General features: G+C 43.3%; 1 protein-coding gene across 10 annotated transcripts in view; it reads right to left on the reverse strand.

The window, feature by feature from the left end:
• Positions 1–13,355, reverse strand: part of CHL1 (cell adhesion molecule L1 like) — a 141,161-nt gene that overhangs the window by 54,145 nt on the left and 73,661 nt on the right. For all 10 annotated transcript variants that reach the window (XM_069811822.1, XM_069811819.1, XM_069811821.1 and 7 more), the window contains 3 exons: positions 6,761–6,951; positions 4,655–4,760; positions 2,824–3,014 (listed from right to left, as the gene is read on the reverse strand). In XM_069811822.1, the coding sequence (XP_069667923.1) occupies positions 2,824–3,014; positions 4,655–4,760; positions 6,761–6,851 (388 nt within the window). In that variant the 5' untranslated portion in view covers positions 6,852–6,951. The remainder of the gene's footprint in view (positions 1–2,823; positions 3,015–4,654; positions 4,761–6,760; positions 6,952–13,355) is intronic.

Consider the following 13,355-nt stretch of genomic DNA (forward strand, 5'->3'; position numbering starts at 1 on the left):
ATTAAAAGCAAAAATTATCTGCTCTGAGTACAGATTCAGTAATCCCAGATACAGACATCAACTTGTTCTTGTTTTCCATTTTTAAGCATCTTTTTTAGCTCAGTAGCAATGGAGTATCAGAATATTCTGCTGCTGGAGGTGACATACCTTCACTGAAACATGACACTGAGGTCTTGAACTCCTCTGAAAATTAATGAGTCTGAGACACTTTGCTTAAGAGAAGTCGTATTAACCCCACTGCCCTGGCCAGACTCCGAAGTGAATAATTATGTCCTGCCTAAAGCTCTGAGTAACTGCATCACTCTCCTGTTCCTGCCTGAAACTCCAGCTGACGTCAGCTGCACTGTCCTACCTGTGGAGCCAACTTACATCATTAGTTCAATAAACTTCAATTTACTGTCCTCAAACTTTGTGCAGTTCTCCTCTACTCAGGGATGCTATTCCCCTAAAGCAACTGCAAGTTGGTAGAGACTAAACCATATAGCAATACATGTAATCTCAGTAATTCCTCACCAAACACCAAGCTACTGCATTAGGGAATACTATGCAGTACGATGCAACGTGAAATAAATTTCCAAAGGAAAAAAATCCATAAAACTGGCTGGAAGGAAAATAAATCATGTCTTTCATGAGGAGCACTCATAAAAATACATTTACATGGCATCCTTAGCAGACCTCTCCCAGGAACTCTCCCAGCCCCTGCAATGTGTCTTATTTTCAACGCGGCCACAGTGCCATGACTTTCCCACCCCCGGCTATGCCTAGAATGCTTCTCAGGATTATTTCCTATGAAAAAGGCACAAGAAAAATGGTTATGCACGTTTCTCAAAGCCCATTTCCTCTGCATTGACCTGCTAGAAGTAGTTTTTGTAGACAGGTAGACACACCGATTCCACGTGTGCAGAGCGCTTTCAGATCGCTTGATAACAAAATATTGTAGGAACTTGGAAATGCAGGAACTCGTCTGAAAAAGAATTCTACTGCACTGCTGATTCTCTTCTTTGTTGATGCCACTCAACTACATCGTACAATCTGCTTCATGTTCTCACCCTGCTCCATTGCAGAGCCAGTGAAGTTTCTTGTCCTTCGTACTCCCACTAGGAAGGTTCTGCTTCAATTTTTCCTCTTCTAATTTCATATATTTCAATCCTGAATGTAGGACCAATTGTGTGTTCATCTTCCTATGTTACTTCCAAACTACAAGTGCTTAAATGTATTGGTACAAAGCTGGTTGTATCAAGGTTGTCCTAATCAGGACCTTGAGCTTTGTAACAGTAAATTTCATCCCACTTCTATAAACCTGGCCCTTAAAATCACCCCTTTCCTCCTCTGCCCTCCCTTGGTGCTACTGACAGAGGGACAAGTTTCTAGGATCAGTAATTTTGACTACTATATTTTTGAGCTCATTTTCCATTCAGTTCCAAGTCTTGCATATTCTCCCCCTAAGTATTTCTACCAAAGAATGCTACTGACATCAGACTAATGAACTCACAGTTGATTGGATCACTTTCCCTTCAGCTTTCAAATATTTACGTCGGTTGCTACTTTGCAGTAATAAACTGTTATTCCTCCCATCCTTCCCCCAGCTTCTGATTTCATGTTCCTTGCTCTGAGATGGAGACCATATTGTCCTCCCAATTTCTGGGCACTCAGTCACGGTTGCCAAGCTAAAATATTACAATCTTATGACTCTTAACAGTATTTGCTTTCCAAGAAAAGTTTGGAAAGCAAAGGCGTCACATAGTTCCTAATTCTTTATAAATAAATTTCTCCAGTATTAGAGAGATCACTCCAAATTTAACTCAGGAGTTTCCCCAAACTCACAAATTGTCTTTTACAACACTTCCCCAAAGTGACTTGACTCAAACCAATTTTGTTTTCTCTGACAATGACTTCCTATTCCTTTATTGCCCACTACCTTATTAACTTTTAATGTCTTTCTAACACTATTTCATGATCTATGCCATTATTTCTCTCTTTCATGAACAGCTAATATCTTTCAATAACTGTACTGCAGTTAAGATAGCTACTCTGCCATTTTTTCTGCTATTTGTTTTATCTCTCCAAATATTTTAATTTCTGTATTTTCATGATGTGCCGGCATCAGCTCACAAACAAATTGTCTCAGCCCCGATTAGGTAGAGAATTTATCAGACTACAGCTCTCATCAATATTTATGCTTTCTTCTTTACAGAAAGAGAAAAGTATTAGAAGTGGAAGCATCACAAGAACAAAAAGTGGCTCTAAGCAAATACAAATCAGAAAAGAATTCTTATGGGGTTTATGGCAAAGGCAAAGCAAGTGCTTTATAAAGCATTTAAATAGTCAAGTCAAAGCAAATAATAATTTTCTGACATTGAACATCCAGCTCTCCTGAGATGGCTATTAAAAAGTTTACAGTTTTTATGCAATGTGGGGCAGACGAGACTCACAAAGCAAAAGTAAATAATAAATGTTTTCCAAATGATTATATCTGGGAAAACATATACAAAGTCTACCCAATTGCATTTGTATTAATTCAAGTTGCAAAGAAGTGTCAGTATCAGCACTGGGAAACCTGTAAGGAGTTGATAGTCCAGTGGTATTGTCTGAAATCCTGCATTCAGATTTGGTTTCTGTCCTCAAAACCAGGAATGAAATAAGATCATTCCAGGGAGCACACAGAGGTTTTCCTTCCAATATTCACTGAATAACAAACAGTGCATATTGTACCATACTCCAGCTTAGTAACTAGTTCTTTCCCATTTAGTTTGAGGAAATGCACTTTTCATCTTAAAAAAACAAACCAAAACAACAAACAAAAAGCAAAGTAAAAGCCCTTACTTGGAACAATTAGCTCAATTTCTTCTGACATGGCAGTTCCCAGCACATTGGATGCAAAGCAACGATATTTCCCTTGAAAATTGGTGATGATTCCACGGTTTTGAATCACAAACGTTCCAGAGTTGTTAGATGGAACTATCCTTGGGTCAGATAATAAATCGAATGGTTTTCCATCCTTAGTCCAATTAAAGCTGAAAAATAATGCAAGTGTTACAAAGGACAGGCGACAGACCAGAGCGCGCTATGGTACAAAACCAGTGGTAAATATGGGTCCAATAGCGTACTATTAAAATAAAAGGAAAAACTTCATGTAAGAGGAGGACTTGAATGGTAAAATGACCACTGTGCTACTGTAACTTGTGTTAGCTATTGGGCATGTCTCTCCTGTCGAACACTTTACTTTTGGATAACTGACTGTGACATGACATAAGAATACGAAGCCTAAGGCAAGGACAATAAATGGGAGAGACGATCTGTGAAAGCAAGAGCCACACAGTGAAAGGAACTAGAGGTTTGCAAAAAAGCTGTGTCTGTAGGAGAGTTGGGACTTTTGACTGGCAAGGATTGACAGGAGCTGTTCTCACCATCTACAGAAGATACCATGGCTGAACCCAGGAGAAACTGAGATGACTGAGTTGATTCTTGACATAGAATTACTTGTAGTTTTGATGTTACTGTGGTGTGATTTTGATGTATGCTGATGTATTGGCCATAGTTTATGTATCTGGAAGTCTCAGATGGATTGAAATTGGGCTAAACTGATTCAAAATCAGAGACAGTTGGAAATTACAGTATAACATGTGTTTCGTGGAAGACGTACCTTTATCAATATTTTGCAACGTTTTAAGAGAGTAAATCAACGTCAACAGAAATGTATGTTTTGGCACTTCACTAGTATTGGCAAAACTGCCTTGCTACAGTATGGAGGGGAATATGGGTTCCTACCGCCTAACCAAGACTATCACATACATTTAAATATACCAGAAAACTTTTCATTGATCCACTGACAAACAGTGAAAAAAAGGAAATTTGTTATCATGCTACATATCTCCATTCAGAGCTCAATTAAAAATGATCAAATCATCTTGATATAAAATAACAATTCTCAAAGCAAGTTTAAATTGTGTTGCAGAGAAAGAAGGGAAGGATTAGAGAGTAAAAATTACATGCAAACCAGCTATTAATTTAGCCCATGGACCATGCAGTGGCGAAAGTCTCAGGAGGAGCTTTTACTCTGTTATTATTACGTTTTTGTTAATCACATTTTCATTAAAAATCTTTTTCCTTTTTACACTGGTGTAAAATAGATAAAGCTTATCTTTGGATATTTATTTGAATAACTCCTTATGTGTATATTTGTAACATCACCACAGCCATGATGATGTTAGGTACAGACAAGGTATCTGATAAAATGCAAATGTGATCTCTGAATACATGGTTTAATGTGCTTGGTATTTTTAGGGTTGCTGTGGAAAAGGCAGAAGGACAGCTGGGACCCTTTGATTACCATTACACACCTCCTATCTTTTGCAGCACAGCCCAGACAAGCTCTTTTGAATCGTGGGGTGAACTTAGCACATGCTGGAGAAATGAAACGACTCCCAACAAGAAAAAGGCATGTTGATATCTATTCACAGAGTGAGTTGAAGTGATGGAGCAACAAAAGCTGAATGGCCTAAAGGGAAACCCAAACCTCAACCTCGCCTTACGATGACGAGCAGGTTGCTGTACTTCAGTTATTCCTCCCCTCCTCAAAACCAGAACAATGTTTGGCAAAGGCTAAAAGCAAACTCAATCTCTGTTTGCTTCTCCCGGTGAAAGCAGTACTCACGTGGGCTGTGGGTTTCCTCTTGCTTCACATTTAATTGTAAAGTCCTCATCAAAAGGGTAGGCAACCTGGGCGTGAGATTGCTCCGTGATTGTTGGAAGCTGCGCAACTGAACACAAAGAGGTGCTGGGTTAAAACACCATTTGAGCAAAACCGTGCTCTGCTTAGGGCTTTTCTTCAAAAGGGACAATGTCACGATTGCCTTAGTCCTGCAAAAAGTGAGGCTTGCCTTAAAAAAAGGGTGATCATCACCATCCTCCTGGCATTGCCAATACTCTCTGCTCCCCAAACCGAACCCTGTGATTGCCTCAGCAGGCGGAGGAAGGCTGGACAGCACGGACTGCGTTTGGCCAGCCGCTCTCGGGCATCACCCGCGCACGCTTCCATGTATGACCAACCCACCCAGGGCAAAGGAGAGCTGGGGCCATGCTAAAACTAAAGTCAAAGCAATGTTGTGTGGACTGGTAAATTTTTTCAGCGCTGAAGTCAATAACTAGCTTTTTAATCCAGAGGCAGGCACACACACACACGAAGTAGCAAACTGCTATCACCATCCTGGATAAAATTGCCAGAAAATCCATGGACTGCAATGATGACTTAATACCCCCTCCAGGGTACAGCAGGGGAAGAGCCATTACCAGTCACACAGTCACACAATGATGTTTTACTAACTTTTTTTTTTTTTCTAAGGGAATTAAACTGTTGTGAGTGCCTGTATAACAGAGCCGCACGAGGGAGAATGCTCCCCCCAGCGGAGCTGGGGATAATAGGATCATCACATTGTTATAAACAGCCAGGAAGAAAATTAACATGCTTTTGGGTTTCTCTTTTAAGTCCAGGAAGCTCAAAGCTGGAGTGAAATGTGGTGTCTTGCCATATTGTGTGCTCTCAAATCCGAACACTTCCAAGCCCACCGGCTTCACTGATCAGACATAATTCCTTTTTATTAAAATATAAAATGCTTCATTAAAGCAAATTAAGAGCTAGATGGTTCCCCCGTGTAGGTACGTAAAAGCAATGGATGCCCAGGCAGTTTGTCCTGCACTTTATGGTCACAGCTCCACTTTTGCTTTATTTAAACACAAGAAGCCACTGCGGTACCTTCCTCCAAAATAACCTTCTGCTTCCAAACGCTGTTAAACAAGTTTGGATAGCTTTAGAAAAATATCCTATAAACCTGTTTGATTGCCTTCTCCTTTGCAGCCGGGGCTGTTGGCAGACTCCAGAGTGCCAACAGCTCACGGCAGGTCCACACGATGCCCTGAAACTGGCCCGTGTCCTACTCTGAGGCTACAGCACCCAAACCCCTGCAAACGGCCTACATTTCTTTCTCCTTAAGTTTGTTTATTTATTTTCCCCCACCATAATTCATAAAAAAACAATATTGTTGAGTTTTGCTTTGCTGGTTCACCTCCGCTCCCCCCAAAACCCCACAAACTGTAGTTTGCAGTTCTCCTGGTCCATTTATGTTCGAAAAACGCCAAGCTTGGGAGGTCTGGGCTGTACTCCAGGCAGTGGGGTCCACTGGCTTTCATTGGATTGTCCCCTATGAGCCTCATCCCATATTTTACACGTGTCCTGAAACCCCACCGACCGTGTAAAACAGGCAGTTTGAATGCATCACAGCCAGAGAGGGAGAAAGGAGGTGCTCCCCAGGGCCGTATGCGAGGCGTAGCAAATACTTCTCCGGGGACTAATGTATGCCCTGAGACATACACCTGCTCCTTTCTCAGGCTGAAATGGCAGGTTGCAAGACAAGTAAGTGAGGGTATATGCACATCAAACAAGCTTCAGGGAGATTCAGAGCCAAAATGAGGAATTTATGTGAAGGACAAAACCAAACCCTTACAGCTAAGCGGCGTGTTGGATCACAAACACCAGATATATGTTATTAGACAAGTTTACTGCTCCATTTAAACAGGTCCAAACAAAGTAGCTTACATTTTTATCACATCTGAATTTCCCAAAGGCCATGTTCTGGCAGAATTAAATCCAAAATGGAACAACTGAAAAGCAGGATTTAGGTTTTTTTTTCTTTGGGGAAAGGTAAAAAAAAAAAGGGATACCAAAACAAAACACCAAAGTGTTCAGTAAATAGCTACAACTCACCTGATAACGGTATTTCAATAGCTGCTGCCAAACTTAATACAAAGAAAAACAGGCATATGGTGATCCCTTTTGTGCTTAATAGCATCTCCATCACTCTTCTGTAAACAAGGAGTCCAAACAGAACGAGAGACACCTTATGCTTCCTCTCACTGTCACTTCAAATCAGATGTAAGGACGTGAAATTGAAAGTCCTGCGAGGAGAAGAAACAGCCATATTAGCTTGCAATATTAACTTGGTTCTAACAAGGTTACTAAATTAAAGCAATGCTTCAGGATTTGCAGCTGAATTGCAAATTGCACTAAGTGCCACAATTTCCTCTCCTCTTCCCCCACCCCCTGGCTTCAGGAAGGTCCTCTGTTAAATTTCTAGCATAAAAATACATGCACAAAAGAACAAATTCATTAAAGCACAGAAGTATAACTATTTTTTGTTTTGCAATTAAAAGTAAGGATGGTTTAAAATGTGGTATACTTGTAATCATTCCAGTTCATAAATTTTTCTAATGAGAGTTGTGCAAGTTGGAAAGTAATGTAACAAATCTAATGAGAGAAATTTGGTACACTAATGACCTTCTTCATAAATCTCATATGTCTTTTATCTTTCGTTTATGTTTAAAAAAGGACACAGTCTAGCTGAGTTCATTAATAAGGACCAGAACATGAAACCCTTGCTTTTCCTCCATAATCCCAGAACTGCTACGCGTAGGTTTTACACAATCCATTATACATCCTTAGGTTCTGCGTTACAAGGCAAAAATGTCAGGCGGCTGCCAAAAGGAGACATATTCAGCTCTAATGAGCATTTAAGTGTAATTCACAGAGGTGTAAAGGAGAGCCAATTCTACAAATGTGGGTGTAAGGAGGATTTCAGTCCTCAGCATCATTCACAATATCTCAGCGCAATATTCACTGGTGTAAGATGTTTTGTACCTGTGCATCTTCTCACACGTAGCACTTACGGGACATCGGTCTCAAGAGAATTTAGACCTCAGCTGTCAAGATAATTTTGCAAGAGCAATTTTCAAGGCAAGGCCACTATTCTGGAGGTAAGGACCAACCCACCGGCAGCCCAGCCCCACACAGCACAGCGAGCTCCGATTCAAGGCACTGAGTTCACAAGCAGAGCTGTACGACCACGGCAACGTATTTCGTATTTCCAGACTAAGCCTGGCTCTCGCACAGCTCTCGTATCTTTGCACACACCACCCGGTTAATCCACGGATCAGAAAAGCAATCCCGGGGTCACCGAGAGCTTTTGGCATGTGGGGGCAGGCAGGAGGTGGGACCTGGGCAGCGCGTTGGGGATGCTCGCCCTTGCCCAGCACAGCTGGCTGCAGCTGGAGCAGAGACAGCGCTGAGCCACGCAGCCAGCCCGCTCCGGTCCAGGATGGTTTGCTCCCGGTGGTTGGTTTGCTGGACCTCTACAAAACACAGGCATAAAGCAGAGATTTCCCTTTTACCCGGCGTGCTCCCTCTCGCATCAGCTCTCGGAGATGAGCAACAGGTTGTGCTGTGGCCCTTTCTCCAGAGGCATTAGGAGGATAATTTCTGTTCACTCGGTCACCAGTTCATGAAAACTTCCTGGAAGTTAACATCTTTGAGACCAAAATCCCTGGGTGAAGATTGAAACTGGCCAACGAGGGGACAAGAGACAGACACTATAATCACATAAGCCTCATTTGTTTAGAAATGAGGCTAAAAACCAGATGTCTTATAAGTATCTTAGGCACCGAGTGTTCGCTGATGGAAGAAGCTGACTAATCTGCTTAGTGCCTCGCTTCGCAGAGGGGGACAGCACAGAAGGGCACCGGCGGGGATGGGGACCTGCTGGCTGAGCCCCCAGGTTGTGTTTGGGGGCAAATCAGGCAGAATCAGGCAACACCAGTAAGTTCGGTTTTGCGGCAGTCGATATTTCCCTCAGTTTGATTTCTCCCAGCTCTGATTTGTGAGCAACAGACCTTTCCAAACCTCAGTCCAATAAAATCTGGGCAGTATCACAGCCTGGGGGGGGTACACACGAGCCCCAGCCACACAGCAGCCCCAGCCAGCAGCTACCTGACGGCTGCACAACTTCTGTCACTGCAGGATCGGGCTCTCCCACCCTGCCTTACCTGGTCCTGGCAGACGCTCAGTTCCAGATCTATCTGTGTCATCGACGGTAAAATAGATGCTCTGACAGCAAACCCTCTAGCCACACAATTGCAATTTAGGCTCATAAAAATCTGACCGGTGTTGCCGCTTGCAGATGGTACATTAGTGGTAGCGAAGCCCTCTTCTCCCCCCGCATCTGCTGACAGCTCTGGGGACCAGAGCAGCCCGTGTCAGGATGCCAACCGGAGGAAGGGGAGCTAAGATTATGGGAGGTGTGGAGCTTGCTAGGGTTGCAGGCTGAGGAGCAGGAAGTTTCTTTTTGTACGAATGTTACAAAGCATTGCATAGATTCAGATTAAATTCAAGAAAAAACAGGGAAACAGCTTGATTCCTTAACCAAACCTATTAGCTCACACTTTCTTTTTTCTTTTTTTTTTTTAATAAAGTGACAGAGAGCAAAGAAGAAATGTACTAAATAAGAAAGATATCCTTTATCATGTGGTACAGCAGGACTTGCCTCTGCAGGCTGCTGTAATTAGTCGGTCTGTCTAGCGCCTTGCTCTTTTTCCCTGTGTTGAATACTAATGCAGGGGGCCGACAGCACCAGCATTTGGAAGCAGCGAGCACTTGGGGACCGACGGTGCTGGACTCGAGCACAGCAACCGGCTACTTCCAAAGGCCACTTGGAAACCTCCCTGCAGCTGCATTTAACCTCTGCTGTTTTACTCTGTGGCTGTTTCCACAAGGTACAGTCCCAGGGTGACACGAATTAAGCAACAGTATCTTTGCAGAGGTATTTACCTAGTGATAACTATCCAGCAAGATAAGCCTCCTGTTTGTACGTTATATATATCACCCCTAATAGAGCAGCGGAGGCGTTACGCTGGCTGTGACAGCAGTTATTATGGAAGGCTAACACTTCATGCACATCTTCCCCAGTATGCCCCACTTAACCAGTCGCTCCTCTGTGCCCTGTTCTGGACAGTGATGGTCCTCAGCAGACGGACAGGTGAGACATACGTCTTCCCCGCAAGGAGACCTGCGTCAAGCGATTAACCTTATTTAAGGTGATGTATAGACAGGGCTGCTGGGCGTTAGGTGTTTAGTATGGCTGTCACACGTTTGGCTGTCCGACCAAGCCTCAGGCCCCCAGCTCAGCTGAAACTGCAGAGTCCCTGATTAAATCACCGACCTTCCTGCTCATCTCCAGCACCCAAACAACCCGAAGCCCCTTCCTAAATGAGCAATATCAGACTGCCTCGGGACACCCCATCCATCCCGGTCTTAAACGCAGCTGCGTACCCAAACTTCAGGCAGCGTGATCTTTCACTGCTGTGATGATTAAACTCCAACCCCAAATTTCTCGTCTTGTGCCAGTTCCTCGCAAATGAACAATTTAGCTGCTTAAGTAATTTGGAGAAATAAATGAGGTAGCTGCGCAAGCACTTGGCAGCCAGGGGCAGGTTTCGGTCTCGCTGGTGCCAAAACACAACGCTCTTCTGGGGTCTAGTCAGTGCCAGAGAGCAACTGGCAAAACCTTGACCTTGGTAAAAACATCAGCCCTGCTCCCCGAGCCAGTGTGATGGATCGGGCCCAGAGCTTGCTGTGGACCCCTGCTTTTTCCCAGGAATTCCACATCCCTCTTTGTTCTCACACGGAATCGGCTGCAGTGTCCCTTGCACCAGGGAGGGGGGCAAAAGATTACCGAAGAAAACCTTTCCTCGGCACAATGAATGAACATGGATGCTACAACAAATGTTACATTTATGATCCTTCCTCTTCCTTTTTCCTTTTCCCCCTCCTCCCCTTCCATTTCTATCTTAATGTTCTCTTTTCTCCGCCTCAGGCTTAAGTCAAGTAATTTGAATTCACTGCAAATACTTATCTGTAGTTCCTTACCTGCAATTCATTATTTACTGTGCTGTTCAGTTAATAGTAAATACTGATTGCTCTAAGGACAGCTCATTTGTTTGTTTAATGAGCTGCCTTTAACTTACAGTGAGCAAATCTTTCAAAATATCAGTACTTTCAAGGAGCAACCCAGTTCCAGATTCTTTTTTTGTATACCGTTGCTTCCAGAAGCATGTAATAAAAATATTGGACAACTAAACAAGGACAAAAAATTTAAATTTCCATTTATCTCATAAACCTAGTGAACAATTTTCCCTACATGTAATTATGACATTAAAATTGCTCATAAATAGTAGCACAATGACAGCCAAAATTCCCAGATTACTGGTCTACTGCTTCCAAGAGAAATTATATTGCAATACTAAATATGGCATCAATCTCAGCTATTTGGTTCCCTCTTAAAATATGTAAGATTTAGTCCCAGTATAAGTCCTGTACAGCACAAATATTCCTGTAAGTACTGGATTCCCATAGCTTAATACTGGTACATTTCTGAGCTGACCTTTTCATTAGCTAGAATCAGATTTAATTTCTCAGTGACAGATACGTTACAAGATTGTTAAATAAAAGCCATTGGTAATTAGAAATTACAGCCTTCAGGGTGGCCCCAGTTACATAATAATTGAACAAAACTCTGGAAAAAAAAATTGCCTCCTGGTATGAGAAATAAAAATTTGGTTATTTAATTACACCATAAGTTGCAAGTTAAGTGACTATATAGCACAGGAGCTTAATGAAGTACTCTCACTCTTTCTCGATTACGATCACAGAAGAAGAAAAAAAAAAAATCCCATCCACAGCCAAAACGTCCTCCATCCCAAAACACCAGCAGTCCCTGCTCAGCCAAGGGCGACAGCTGGGTTTTACCCCCGGCTGCCAGTTGCGCCGTGAAACACATCACGTCTGCCCGCGTCCTGATGGCGCGGTCGGGATTCAGCCCGGTGAGCACTGATGCTCCAGAACCGATGCTCCAGAACCGACACCTCTGCCTCCAGCCCTGCAGAGCCTGAGGTCAGCCCAGACCCATCGGCTGGGGAGGCAGCTCCCACCCACGTACCCCTCGGAAGGGAAGGTTCCCGAAGCCCTACCACCTTTGAAGACCTCTTTGGGGAGGCTGGTTGTGTGAAACCTGGAGAAGGTGAGGCTCGATCGAGGATCAGAGGGAGCGACCTCGGGTGCTGAGGAATTTGAGAGTGGAGGGCAGCGAGGATGCTCCACCTGCCTGTTTCCATCCGAGCTGCTCCAAGCTGCACGCCCTGGTTGAGGGGCCACTGCAGGTGACACCTAAAATGACGAGGGCTTCTATTCCGAAAGTGTTCATCTCTGCCCCAGTGAGCCTCCATACCCATTTCTCCCTAGCGAATAGGTGACAAAAAACTCACGAGGCAAGGAAGTGTGTTCAGCGTGGGGCAAACTGGTCCCCCAGCAGCTCCCAGAAGAGGGGCCACGGTCCCCTGGGGTACAGGCTGAGCCCTGGGGGGGCACGCAGGATTAATCACCTCTGCGCTTTTCCATGCTACGGGTAGGAATACGTCCCTACTTCACTAATTAGCTAAGAAAGGTTGAGATTTATGCTAGTGAAACCTTAAATGTAATGGTATAGCAACAGCTGTAGTTTATGCAGCTATAGTTCTTTTTTTTTTTTTTTTTTTCCCTGAATGTCCCCCAACATGCAGAGTCACTCATGTGTTTGGAAAAGATGAGAAGGAATATTCATAAGGACCCATCGTTTTACTTCAGGTGTCAATGTTATACATAGCTTTTCCCCTAAAAGCTTTTTGTCATCCCAGTGTTAGTACCAGGGAGAGAATAACCTTCACTTGACTCTATCCCAACCACCTATTTTTGGATGTTGCCAGTTCTCAGAAAAGCAGCCCATGATGCATATGCTAGAGGTGATTAAAATAATCATCCAAATCAGAAAGACGTTCTTCCTTCCTTGGTAAAATATTTCCAAATAGACTGTAGCACATCAGCATGAAGGTTTTTTTTAGATGCAATTCCACTCTCAGGAGGTTTAGTGAGAGAAGTCTATGCATTATTTATCTTGCCAAGGACTTTAGAAACATTATTGGACAGCACATGTAAAGTAAAAGTTTTCAGTGCAGTTAAACTTCAACATTATTTCACAGAATTTATGTGTTTCAAATGCGATTGTAACTGTTATGCCTTCCCAATTTTGTAATCCGTCAGGCTTCCAGTTTCTCAAATCACAAAAAAACCCTCTAAAAATGTGATAGAATGAATATAAATAATAAAGAAATACGTACGCAAGGCTGTGAAATGTTTTACTGTAGCACAAGCAGCAGTAAAACATTCAATTTGATAAACAGTGCAAGTATCAGAATTAATTTCCCTGGGACAAGGTTTTAAGAAATAAGTAGGGATTTGGGGAGACCAGCTTGTCAAGTCCTGGTTTTCTGGAAGAGAAGTCAGACACCGGCTGGGCAGGGCATCTCCCCAGCCAGGCAGACACAGCGCGGTGATGGCTGGTGCCAGTCCCCGAGCCGGCGGTCTGCCATCGCCCGGCTGTGACCGACATCTCACTTTGATGTTTGTGCAAACTGTGTGGAAACTCAATTTATGCTGTTTC

The sequence above is a fragment of the Haliaeetus albicilla genome, chromosome 24 (assembly GCF_947461875.1).
Source record: "Haliaeetus albicilla chromosome 24, bHalAlb1.1, whole genome shotgun sequence".
Taxonomy (NCBI): Eukaryota; Metazoa; Chordata; class Aves; order Accipitriformes; family Accipitridae; genus Haliaeetus; species Haliaeetus albicilla.